Source organism: Hipposideros armiger, unplaced genomic scaffold (genome assembly GCF_001890085.2).
Source record: "Hipposideros armiger isolate ML-2016 unplaced genomic scaffold, ASM189008v1 scaffold_334, whole genome shotgun sequence".
NCBI classification, from domain to species: domain Eukaryota; kingdom Metazoa; phylum Chordata; class Mammalia; order Chiroptera; family Hipposideridae; genus Hipposideros; species Hipposideros armiger.
The window spans coordinates 703599-717022 of record NW_017731684.1 but is presented as its reverse complement, the minus strand read 5'-3'; the positions used below and the strand labels follow the sequence as shown (position 1 = coordinate 717022).

At 40.4% G+C, this 13424-nt stretch overlaps 1 protein-coding gene across 2 annotated transcripts in view; it reads right to left on the bottom strand.

Moving 5' to 3' along the window:
* Nucleotides 1-13424, bottom strand: part of TAFA1 (TAFA chemokine like family member 1) — a 573437-nt gene that overhangs the window by 120518 nt on the left and 439495 nt on the right. The window contains exon 3 of one of the 2 annotated variants that reach the window (XM_019661057.1): nt 3047-3187. In XM_019661057.1, coding sequence (XP_019516602.1) covers nt 3047-3187 — 141 coding nt within the window. The remainder of the gene's footprint in view (nt 1-3046; nt 3188-13424) is intronic. The other variant, XM_019661058.1, reaches the window with a different exon arrangement.

Here is a 13424-nt window from a genome sequence, read left to right as displayed (position 1 = left end):
ATAATTAGTTAGAAGCAGTTCTAAAAGACAGTAGCTAGAATGTCACTGTGTTGAATTAATATGAAATGAAACTTTGTAAAACAACGTCTCTTTCTAGGCATTACCAACACATACTAGTAAGATAGGAAATAGAGATCATCATTTAGTGAGCACTTGATGGGAACAATTACTATCCCCATTTTACAGATGAAGAAACTGGTTAGAAAAACAAGTGTGACTTTCCCAAGGTCATTCTATTAGTCACTGGTACAGCTGAGATCCCACTCATGTCTTTCTAATTTCACAGTTCATGATCTTAATAACTGCACTGGAAATATCAATCTATTTATATATATAGTTCTTATTTAATTTGCATGTAGAGATCTAGGCCATAAAATCAATTTTGATCATAGTAGCACGTAGACCTTTTCCATACATGCCAATGGATTCAAGGATTTTGGAAGAGTGGAATGCTTTGGAAACTACAAACAATCAGCTTGAGACTGTCGAACACTCTATACTTGATTGACTTTCGCTTGGAAGGTAGAGACTAATTGCCTATTGCCTGAACTAAAGGGTTAGGAGTTTCCAAAGTCAAACAAGCTTGTTCTGAGAGAAAAAATATTACCATTAAGTGATAACTTCTCACAGAAACTTAGGGCCACGTGCCATTCCCCCCCCCAGCCAGCACAGACATTGCATAGCTCTTCACATCTTGCTTCCAAATCCTGAAGGCAATTCTATTTCTAGATCATCAGAAATAAAATTGAAGCAGAAACAAAATGGAGATTTATAGTTAATAGACTCAGTTCATTCTTTGGTAGAGAACATGAGAAACCATCATGGTTTTATAATGTTTATTGGCTTCTAGGGCTAAGAATTTTCTCCTGTAAGAGGATGAAATGGCTTTTCCAGTCTAGCTGCCTGCCCTCTGTGTGCTGTAGGTGCCTCACCATGCTGACCGGGACCTAGAAATAACCACTGCACACGTTTCTCGACCTCAGCTCCACTGACACTTGGGGCTGAATAAGTTTGCTGTGGGGCTAGCCTGTGCATTGTAGGATGTTGAGCAGCATCGCTGGACTCTACCCACCAGATGCCAGTAGTTGTTACAAATATCTAGAACAAAATGTCTCCAGACATTGCCAAACTACCCCTGAGTTGCCCTGGTTGAGAGCTATAGATCATATTGTATTCCCTAACCTGGCTTTTTTAACATCCTTTTTGTAAAATAATGCTTGACCTTCACATGGCAGCTGTACATGCCACATGAATTTGTCCCTCTGACTGTGGCTGATTGGGCAAAGGTTGATATGTGACCCAAGCTGGGCCAATCATATTTAGTCTTTTTTGAGAATGCATTTATGACACAGGAACCAAGTCAAATATATGTGGGATATACCATGATGCTGAGTAAGATCAGAGGTGGCACCGTGGAAATAAAAGCCTCATGCCAGTCCTTATGTTGTGGGGGAGCAAAAGCTAAAATCTTTGAGGAAGGAACCATTGCACATAGAAGAGAAGGAGGGAAACAGAGATTAGAAGCAAAGGAAAGAAGATGGCAGCTGCCTGAAGAATTTATCAGTACAGTGAGGTTTGGTTGATTTTCCTGAATTGGATTCCTCAGGATTTCTCTATTTTCTTAAATAATAACTTTCTCTTTGCTTTATCTAGCTAGAATGTGTTTCTCTTACTAACCACCTAATGATTCATAAGGAAAACACATAACATGAGCCAATCAAGAAGGTATTTTTCCCCATCTGTATCTAGAAGCAGAAGAATGGACCCTAAGCCAAGAGACTCAGGCTCTAATTCCTGCTGTGTGACCCTGGGCAAGTGATCCACTTCTTTGAGTCCTGATTTCCTTACTGAAGAATTTGAAAATCAACTGAAACCTGGATCTAAGGCTATAAAAGATTAAGATGGGGAGGGAAATTTGTGGTCCCTTTTAACCTTGAACTCACTGCTGACAGAGCATATAAAATTGTTTTGAATATGGTGGTCACAATTTGGTATTAGAGTCAGTTACTCTGGGATCAAGAGTCAGTCGAACCATGACTTACTAACCATGAGACCGATGGAACATTATTTAACCCTTCTAAGCGTCAGATTCTTCATGTTTAAAATGGGAGGGAAAGTGTATCTGCCCCAATGATTTCTGTTTCTGGTCTTTAAGCCCTGCAGTCCGCCCCACACTGAACAGATAGGGCTGACTTACATAACCAATAGGGTATTATGGAAGCAATAATCGTAACTTCTGAGGTTAGATCATAAAAGAAAAGTTCGTTTTGGCTTCTGTATTATCCTCTTGGATCACTCATTCTGAGGGAAGCTGGCTGCCATCTTGTCAGGACACCAAACTCCTACAGAGAAGTCCATGTGAAAAGAAACTGAGGTCCCCACTAACAGCCATGTGAGGGGGCCATGTGAAAACCATCCTCCAGTGCCAGCACATGAGAGACCCTGAGCCAGAACCACCCGCTAAGCTAAATTCTTGACACCCAGACATTGTAAAATAATGTTTGCTGTTTAAGGCTGCTAAGTGTAGGGCGGGAGGTAATTTTTTACCCAGTAATAGATAACCAATATAGAATTGCTGGGAGGATTAAGTGAAATAATGCATGAGAAGTGTTTAGGACAGTTCTTGGCACATGGTGAACATTTGGGGCACTTCCAGCTGGTCATGAGTGTGTGTGAAGCACCCGAGCAGTACCTGGCATATAGTAAATGTGCATTGAATATGTGTTGCATGAACATTAGGTATTGTTATCTCTACTACCATTATCTCCGTTGTCATTATATATGACCTCAAACCAAAATTACTTCCCAAGTGAGCTGGATCCTCAAATTTCTTCTCTGAAAATGTTAAAAATAGAGCTGTCTGAAAATCCCAAAGCCAGAGAATCAAGTTTTCAAACTCTATGCCGAGGGCTGGCATTTATATAACTTTTCAGCACTTTGAATGCACCTTCTTCATTATCCTGAACCGCATTTAGATGAGACAAAGATCTATATTATGCACAGTGATCACCTAGATGAAAACCTAGGTGTAAAAGCAGCCACTCACCATCGACACAAGAAGGTCGGTTTCTTGTTGTTCCAGCCACTTTCCCAGGTAGACAGGAACACTTCACTGTTTGTGACCGCTCCTCAATGCGATTTTTATTACAACATCTGTGTGCTGCTATCACTTCACATGTCCCTCCTTCTGGCAAGAGAGAAATAACAGGGACACTGATCAGAAATAACTCAGCGTCCATTTAGGCCTGTGGGGAAAGTGAGAGAAATTAGAGCAATAGTTTCTGTGAAGTATTATAGTATTGGCTTCTTCTCTTCCACTTTCTATATAACCTGTATATGTACATGTAGACAAGATCATACACAAGGTCTGTGGAATGTTGGGAGAGACAACAGACATGGCAGCACTATAGTTTAAATGCCACACAGAGCACACATGCAGAGCCCTCCAGAGACGGCAGCTCCAGGCTGGGTGTCCTGGAAGGCAGTGGGGTAGCAAACCCTGGAGCTAACACAAAATAAAGATGCTTCCTAAGTGCATTATATTTGGGGAGCTCACTCTTGTGTCATCTTTGCCTTTACAATTCCCTGAACTCCCATTAATGACAAGCAACTGACCCTCCAGTGGTACAGCACCTGTAGTGGCAGGAAAACTGCCCAGAATTTAGCCCTCCCTCCCACTGCCTGCGTACACTCAAGGGGGCTAAATAGAAAAACTAACTGAGGAGCCATTTCTCCAATTCAGATACCATCCAAAAATGATAGAAAGACTCGCTGGAGAAAATGGGTATGTACTTTAAATGGTACCTCGAAATATAGACCCAGGTGTACGGCTTCACTTAATTGTTACAAGTTAGTCATGCATTCATGAACATTTACTGGCAACATTATAATGTATGGCAGTCTCCACTAGTTTCTTAGCAGGTGCACTGCTGGGTCTGTTTAGAGCAGCGGTTCTCAACCTGTGGGTCACAACCCCTTTGGGGGTTGAATGACCCTTTCACAGGGGTCGCCTAAGACCATCGGAAAACAAAAAGATATTTACATTACGATTCATAACAGTAGCAAAATTACAGTTATAGAGTAGCAACGAAAATAATTTTATGGTTGGGGGTCACCACAACATGAGGAACTGTATTAAGGGGTCGCGGCGTTAGGAAGGTTGAGAACCGCTGGTCTAGAGGTTTGGTGAGCATTCAGGTGGGTCTTCCAGCCTGCAGGATATCAGCTAAGCCAGGTCTCCAGGGACAAAAGATACCCCAAGTGACCAGAAACCAGAAATCAACTTTCCCAGCATCAGATTCTGCATTCAGGAAAAATGTTTTTCATTTAACAAGAATGGGCCCACGACATTTATGATTTTTGGCATTTAGGGCTCAGGAAGCATTTGTTAAGTAACCACTGTATACAAGTTACTGTGTTTAAACTGTAAGGAATGTGCATCCCCGCCCATATATGGTGGGAACTTAGGAAACACTGATGTAAAGGAGAGGAGTGAGGGGAGACAGGGAGAGAAGGAAGGAGGGAGGACTTAAGACAAAGCTCCGCCCTGTCCTGAGAACTTACAGTGTAATGCAGTGGTTCTCAATGCAGGGGTGGGGGTGGGGTGATTTTACTATTTGTCCTCCCCACTAAAGATATTTGGAAAAGTCTGGAGACATTTTTAATCATCATTATTAGTGGAGGGTGGGTGCCATTGGCATGTAATGGGTAGATGCCAGGGACGCTGCTAAACATCTTACAAAGCACAGGACAGTGGCACACAACAAATAGTTGTCTGGCCCAAATGTCAATAGTGCTGAGTTTGAGAAACCTTAGTTTAATATGATAGAAACACAAGAATCTCTGACTTAAGGCAGAATACACCTGCCTCCCTCAATGGGAGGAAAAAGCTTGGGCTTTCAAAACAGCTTGTTTTAGTCTGAATTTCTGCTCTGTCACTTACTATCTGAGAGCCTCAGTTTCCTCATCTGTAAAATAGGAACAGTAATAACACCTGCCTCATAGGGTTGTGTGAGTATAAATCAAAATGACACTGAGATTAGCACTGAGACTGACACAGAGTAAAGTGACCATATAGGCTACCTATGGTAATAATATCAAGCCACATTGATGCATTTCTTTGGGAATGCCCCTCTCTTTCTGCTTCAGAAACTTTGCAAATATGATTTCTTCTGGAATACTCTCTCCTACCTCCCAACCCTCCACACACCACCCTCAGCTCAAATGCAGTTACCCAGTTAACTCTCCTTTGAACTGAGAAAGTTCAGTTCCTCAGAGAACACCCCTCACTTTCACCATTTTTCATTCTCTGAGCACCCTATACATTTCCTTGCATAATTGTAACCACTAGTCTACCACCCCAGGCAAGCCTGGTCAGGGTCAAGGCTGTTGCTTGTCTCCTCAAAGCCCTATCATCAACAAATGTTATAGGAACTCCTATCGGTACTCCTGTTGGTTGAATGGATAAAGAATAAGTGAATGAATGAAAATTAACACCATAATGTAAGTACCAAGATCTGGGGACATAGGTGGAGGAGACAATCATCATGTGAGGAACTAGGAAGGCTTCTCTAGTTATGAGTTGAAAGGTAGGGCAGGGCTTCAGCAGGGGATGACGGAGGGGAAGCATTATGCTAATATGAGAGGCTGGGGCATTTTTATTAAAACAGGCTTGTAATTATAGAACAGTTTTATATTTACAAAAAACTAGTGAAGATGGTACTACTGAGTTCCCATATATGCCAAGCCCTATTATTTCCTATTTTTATTCCCCTAACATTAACATCTTATATTAGTGTGCTAAATTTGAACCAATATTGCTACATTTTTATTAATTAAAGTCTATGTTTTAATTTAGGTTTCCTTAGCTTTTACCTAATGTTCCTTCCTGTTCCAGGGTTGCATTCAGGACACCACATTACATTTAGTTGTCTTGTCTCCTTAGGCTCCTTTTGGCTGTGATAGCTTTTCAGACAGTTCTTCTTTTTTTTATGACCTTGACAGTTCTGAGCACTGTTGGTCAGGTATTATATAAAACATCCCTCAAATGGGATTTATCTGATGCTTTCATCATGATTAAACTGAGGTTATGTGTTTTTGGAGGAAGGCCACAGAAGAAAAGTGCCATTCTCATCACATCATATCAAGGGTGCATACGATCAACATAACTTATCACTGTTACTGTTCACTTGGCCTAGGTAGTGCTCGTCAGATTTCTGCACTCTGACCTTCCCCTAACCCCACTTCTTTCCACACTGTCCTCTTTGGCAGGAAATCACCAGGTGTAGCCCACACTTGAGAAATGGGGAGTTATGCTCTACCTCCTGGAGGGTTGCACATCTACTAAAAGTATTGGGAATTCTTCTGCATAACCGAATTGTCTCTTCTCTCTCATCTATTTATTTTTATTCATTTATATCAATATGAACTCATGGATATTTATATTTTGGGTTATAATCCAATACTATGTTATTTATTTTCTTGCGCAAAATATTTTGACTTTGGCCATTGTGAGCTCTTTCAACTGGTTTGTGTGTATCCCTACCCCCCCCATCCCCCTTTTTTTTTTGAGCACTTCCTTAATTTCTGGCCCTATAAGATGCTCCAGGCTTATCTTATTTATTTCCTACCCTGGTCCTAGAATCAACCATTTCTCTAAGGAGCTCTTCAGGGTATTTTTATATTTATTTATTTTTAGTAATTATTTTTTCAATTACCATTGACATTCAATATTATGTTACTTTCAGGTATACAGCTTAGTGGTTAGACACTTACAACTTATTAAATGATCTCCCCATAGTCTTGCACCCACCTGACACCATATAGCGTTATTACAATATTATTGACTATATTCCCTAAATTGTACTTTACATATGCATGACTGTTTTGTAACTGCCGATTCGTAGTTCTTAATCCCTTTACCTTTTTCACCCAGATCTCTAACCTCCTTGTATCTAGCAAACATCAGTTTGTTCTCTGATGAGTTCGATTCTGTTTTGTTCATTTGTTTATTTTGTTTTTTAGGTCTAACATATAAGTAAAATTATCTGTATTTGTCCTTCTCTGTATTTCTTATTTCACTTAGCATAATACCCTCTAGGCCATCCACATTAATGCAGATGGCAAGATTTCATTTTTCTTATGGCTGAGTAGTATTCCATTGTATATATGCACCACCTCTTTATCCATTCATCTTTTGATTGGAGCATTTAATCCATTTACACTTAAAGCAATTACTAATAGGTATATAGTGATTGGCACTTTATTAATTTTTTTCTGATTGTTTTTGTTAGTTTGTTTCTGTTCCTTTCTTATTCTCTTGCTCTCCTCTTATACAAGGTGTGATCAAACAATACAGTGAATGCTTAAATAAAAATAACTTATTACAGTAAAAGGCACATTGTCATTAATCCCCCTCAAAACACTCCCCCTCACTTGGAACACACTTATCACATTGTTCTCGGTTTTCACAGCCAGCTGCGTGGGGAATCCTCTTTCCTGCACTGGTGCTCCAGGTTGGGGAGCCTGATGTGTGGCTGGGACCCCCACCCCCACTTCACTCCTCAGGGGGACCTCTGCAGCCAAGATATCCCTCCTGATTCTTTTTTTTTTTTAAAGATTTTTCTTGGGGAATTGGGGTAAGGGGAACAGACAAGTTGCTGTCGTTTTGTTCTTCAGTCTAGCTGTGGAGGATGTTGCTTCACTGGCCCAAGTTGGCACCATCATTGCGCTCTTCCCGGGTGAGGCAGATCAGTCGCCGGCTTCCAGACAGCTGCTTACAGTGGCTGCTGGCCGCTCATGCTGGCTGCCGGCCACATACGGTAGCCCATGGCATCCCACTGCAGCAGGGGCTGCAGCCTACACTGTCTCTGGCGACTCATGGCAGCCCAGCTCCAGGTTGAGCTGTTGTTCAGCATCTTAGCTGTAGAGGGCAGTGTCATCAGCCCTTATATGTGGGATCTGAACTGGGGCCTTGGCCAGCCCCGCCCTCCTGATTTTTAACTGCCACATGTGAATGTGGTATCAGCCCATTTCCTGTCTCTGCCCCTTCTACCAGTCTCAACCTGGTTTCTTTTTTATATCCTTAGGTATAGAACTTTGTTCAGTTAATCTTCAGGTGGTTCTCAAGAGTGGTTGTTCTGTAATTTAGTTCTAATTTTGATGTGGTCATGGGAGGAGGTGAGCACACTGTTTACCTACCCTGCCATCTTGACTGGAAGTCTCGGTCAGGGTATTTTAAAAAATACATTAGAGCAGACAGAGCTGAAGACTTAAGATAGGATTTAATTAGAGAGGGCTTCCCTCTCTAGGGAGAGATCTTGGTATGATTCTATGTTGCAATGCAGCACAAATGGGAATTTTAAAGCCAAGTACTGATGTGATCTGGATATTGCTCTAGAGTGACCACCCTGGGTGCTGTTTGCAGGAGTGGTTAGAGAAGTGCAAGGTGGCAAAGCAGAGGGAACAAAAGGCCAATGCAAAATTATAAGCAGGAAGTAAGGAGGCTTGAACTTAGTTCATGAAAAGAGCATCTCAGTCTTGCCACACGCTCATCAGTGGCATTAAAGTTAATGGAACAACAGGGCTAATCACACCTTATAGTCTTTAACCCAGACACCTGAAATCAGGTCGCTTTAGCTTATAATTGTCCGCTGCAAGTACACTCAGTCAAGTCAGTAATAGCTGGTTCTATACTTGAAGAAAATACCACCAATTTTAAAGTCATCACTTGGCTTTAATGCAAGACTGAAGCAACATTTATGATTGGAAATCGCACAGGGTATATGAAAGCTCCCAGGATGTATCTTGAATCTCACTTGATTTACAGTCAGTCCAGCAGACACAGTGACAGACATGTCAGATTGAGTTACTGCACTGAGTTAAATAATACGGAAAACAAGGTGGCCACTGGAGGCCCAACGCCAGTCCCTCATAGCACAGTTGTAGATGAGCCAAAGCGACAGTTTCGTGTCACAGCATTTACTGCTATTTAGTGAGCTCTCAGTTGGGTGCTGGGCACTGCACTTGGCACTTTACGTACATTAATTATAAACTCCTCAGCAACTGTACAAGGTATTGCCCCCACTTTACAGATAAAAAGCTGATGCTCAGAGAGGTTGAATAACTTGCCCAGGGTCACAGGAGTGTGACTCAGGTGTGTTGAACCCTAAAACTCATACTTTTTTGCATCTTGTCACAAGTTGTCATTATTTGTTGATGAAAAATTTTCAGAAGGAAGTCTGACCCTTTGCTTAGACTGCTTATCAAGGTTAACTATCTGATCTGTCCTCCCCTAACCACCTAATCAAGTGTTTGACCTCATCTGCTACCACCCTTCTTTCCTCCCCTCTGCTCCAGGGAGAATAGTTTTCTTGTAGGCTACAGCCTGACAATGGCAGACATGATTTCCTCTTAGGGTTGCTCTGAACCCAGGGCAGTGTTGCTCTAAATAACAGGCTATTCTGGTCTTGAGAAGTTGAACTATATACCACCTGGGACACTCTTCCAGGAGATCTCTGGCTCATTCTCTCATCTCTTCCCCATTTTTCCCCAAATGTCATTTTATCAAAGGTACATTTGACCACCCTACTGAAATCATACTTCCCTTAGCCAGCACCCACAATCTCCCTTATGCTGCTCTAAGCTCTCACCCCCACCTCCAGGGTAACTGCAACTTTCAAATATAGTATATAAATTATTTATTAATTATACTGATTGTCTGTGTGTATTGCCCTTGGAATGTAATCTCCTCAAAGATAGGGATTACTATCTTTATTACTGTCTTTATTAAACATTATCTGTGACATATTATTATTAGGGTTTAAAAAGTGCTTCTAATATACATTTCATTTACTCTGCAAAATAGTTCAAAGACAGAAATAGGACTATTGTTATCCCTATTTTTAGTGAGGATGCAGACTTAGAACAGCCAAATGACATGACCATATGACTAATGATGATAATAGTGTCATTATAGGTACTAACCATTTATTGAGTATTTACTATGTATCTGACACCATTGTAGACACATTATAAACCTTCAATTGATTTTTTGCTCACAAAAGCCCAGTGAGGTTATATGATTCTCTCATTTTACAGAGGAGGCTTAACAGAGATCAAGAGTGACTTAAACACTTGCCCATGTTTTACCTTGTAAGTACCTGGCAGCATCCAAACCAGAACCCAGATCTTGTGACCTCATATACAATGCCCTTTTCCTGGTCCCAGCACATGGCACCATTTCTCTGGAAAGGCGAGAAGAGCTCAGTTACTGGGAATTGACAAATGCTCTGTTTTCATTAAAACCTTGTGTATGAAGTCAGTGACCCCAGACCACACCTTCCTCAGGTTCACGGATGATAGATTTGCACACTGGAAGCCAGAGAGGTGTTGCTCTAAATAACAAGCTCATGTGGCCATGACAAGTTGAACTATGGCTTCAATTATACCTCCTGCTCAGGTATGCCAATGTGGAGCCCAGACCCAGGGCCCACAGGACCCTAACATTTAGAAAGTTAGATTGGTGCCATCATACTCAAATCTCCTGATTCCTCAGGTTTACATTTGTGACTGACTCTAGCCATAGTCAATCAGAGAAATGTAATTTTTCAATCTATCCTGATCATGCAACCTGGCTCCACTGACTTGTGTTGACAAAACAAAAATACTGGATCTTTGACAGGACAACTCACATCTATGTTCCTTTGATTAGAACTTTTAAAGTTATGCTTTGTGCCTCTGCACAGATTATCTGAGGGACCTCAGTTATGTTCACTGGAGGAAAGGAGAAAGCAGGTGTAGATATTTTATTTTTTAACATTCAATATAATAATCTATTCTTCTGACATTCCTCTGCTCAGGAAACAGTGAAAACAACTTAATTAGCCGATAATCAGCTCTATAAAGTTAGTATCAAATGACAAGTATTTGTTGGATGGATGGATGAATGGATGGATGGACAGAGAGATGGATGGATGGATGGATGAATGGATGGGTGATTGAACAACATGAAAAGTGAATCATAAATTGCCATGGATTTTTGCACAATCAAATAGTAATAAATTATTTCTTGAGAAGGTTGAATGTCTTTGGTAAAATAGTGTATGGTAAACTTGTAAGATACATTTTCCCCTCCACATTTCTATCTATTTTTTACTTCCTGGCTATATCAGGAGCCCAAATTTACTTTGTCTACCCAAGATACAGTTATAAGCTAATTCAATTCTGTGAAAAGAAATAAAATTCTGGACTTCTATAATCACAGGGATGGATTTTTCAAGACCCCCTGGAACTGACTTTTAAGTCTTAGATATTGTTCTCATTTGCTGGCTGCTTGAAAAAGGGGACTGGAAACCAAAACATTCCTCAGCTTTGTTCCCAGTGAAAATCAAGTAAAGTTAGGTTTGTCATAGCCCTTTCTGAGAACTAGAAAATTGTCCATTTAAATATATTTATCTGCATTTTAAAGATTACCTATACTTTGAAATATAAGTGACAAGGTTATTGCAAAATCATAATGATAATATCTGTCATGTAAATGCCTTTCATACTTTTCTTTGGTGCCAATGCCAATCCATTCCTAAATTTTACCTCAGTCAAAGTCAAAATGATTTCAAGATGATTTATGGTCTCTTAAAGCACAGTCATTTAAGTGCTCAGGAAATTGAGTTTCCTTTTTTTTCTTTTTCTTTTTTTGCTTATGGATTATCTGTAAAATGGTTTCTTTTCTGTAGATCCAGCAAATAAGACAGGTGCAGTAACCTACTATCTACTAGCTAGCAGCAGAGAATGTGGCATAAGGAACGAGCCAGTATGGAGGTCATCTATACTACTAAGATTTTCCAGATTACTGTTTCTATCACCACTTGTTTTTGTCTATAGGAAACACATCTAAGATAACACATGAGGAATTAGTCTCATACCCTAAATCTAGCTTTATAAAGGGCCCCATTGCTCTGTCAGGCTAGATGTAAATGCAATAATTATCTGAGTAACGCAGGCTATTTGAAAAACGTTAGATGTGTTAGACTGACATCAATTTCCAAGTTCTCCCTCCACCACAGATTTTCAGAAAGATGGCCTTGCTGACCACTCCTTTTGTCTCTGTTCCTTCAGGTGGTGATGGGAGGGTCCCCTGCAGGGAAGCTCCACTTCCCCTGCCGCTCCTTCTCTTAGGTTTGTCAGAACTCTGAGTATATTATCAAAACCTATTTTTAACAGGAAGAGAAAGTTTATAATATCCAAAAAGGGGGGGGAAAGATAGCATTTCAAGATTATTTCTGGCAGCAGCAACTCTCTTGGAGCTGGAGAAGTTACAAAAATGTCAAGCCAATATGCTTCTAGCACCAATCCCTGCTTCCCAGTTCTATGCATCATTGTCTTGCTCTGTTCAAGAGGGAAAACAGGAAGAAGGTGAATTGCTAAGGATAACATTTCCTTTAAAAAGAGTCCCCACTGTTGACAATTATATTCATGATGAGAAGGAAAGATGAGGTTAGGCATGACTGGCAGGCAGATGGCTGAAACCTTGAAGAGTGGCATCATAAAACAGAGTTTGCTCCCAGAATGAACATCTATAGAAATAGTTTTTACCTACCAACTGGGTTGCTCTGGGCTACAAACTGGGTCAACAGTTTAAGGATGGGCACTTGTGGGAAATTGCTAATGTCTAATTCTTTTCATCTGCTAGGGAATTTGACATTCAGTAGAATATTTTGGTATTGATGGTTTCATGTCCATGACTAAACATAGCCAACCAATTCAAAATTATTACAACACCAGGTTTTCTCAGAAAGAAGATGCTAGTGGAGAATGTAAGGTTAAAATAGAAACAAATTACCTTTTAAAAACAGGGTAACATAAGTCTAAACCCTGTACATTTTTTTTTTTGCTCCTGTATTCACTATTAAGGTATTCTTTAGGTGGTCTTCTTGGTCTTCTTGAACATACTGTATGTTAGATTCCCCTGTTATATGATCCTACAACCTCTCATAATTATCTCACAATAATATTCACAATGCATTATTTTGCCATTTTTGAAATAATGTTTTAGTTTTCTTATAGAAGGTAAGAGCAGCAAAATTTTTTTTTTAATTTTTATTTCACCACTTAACCTCAGTACTGGGCCCATGTCCGGTCTGTAAATATTTGTTGAATGAACTTATTCCCCAAAGACTATCTTTTTACCTCCATTGTGTGCTGTCTTTTGCAGCATGTCTTCTGATTGGAGAAATTGGTTCACTATCTGTCTATCCTGTTGGGCTGGATACTCCATGGTTGCAGGAACAACATCCTGTTTACATAAGAGTTGCCATTCATGCTTTGCTAAATAACTGAATGATTAAATGACTGATTGATGGGTGAGAGAGAGAGAGAGAGAGAGAGAGAGAGAGAGAGAGAGAGAGAGAGAGAGAGAGAGAGAGAGA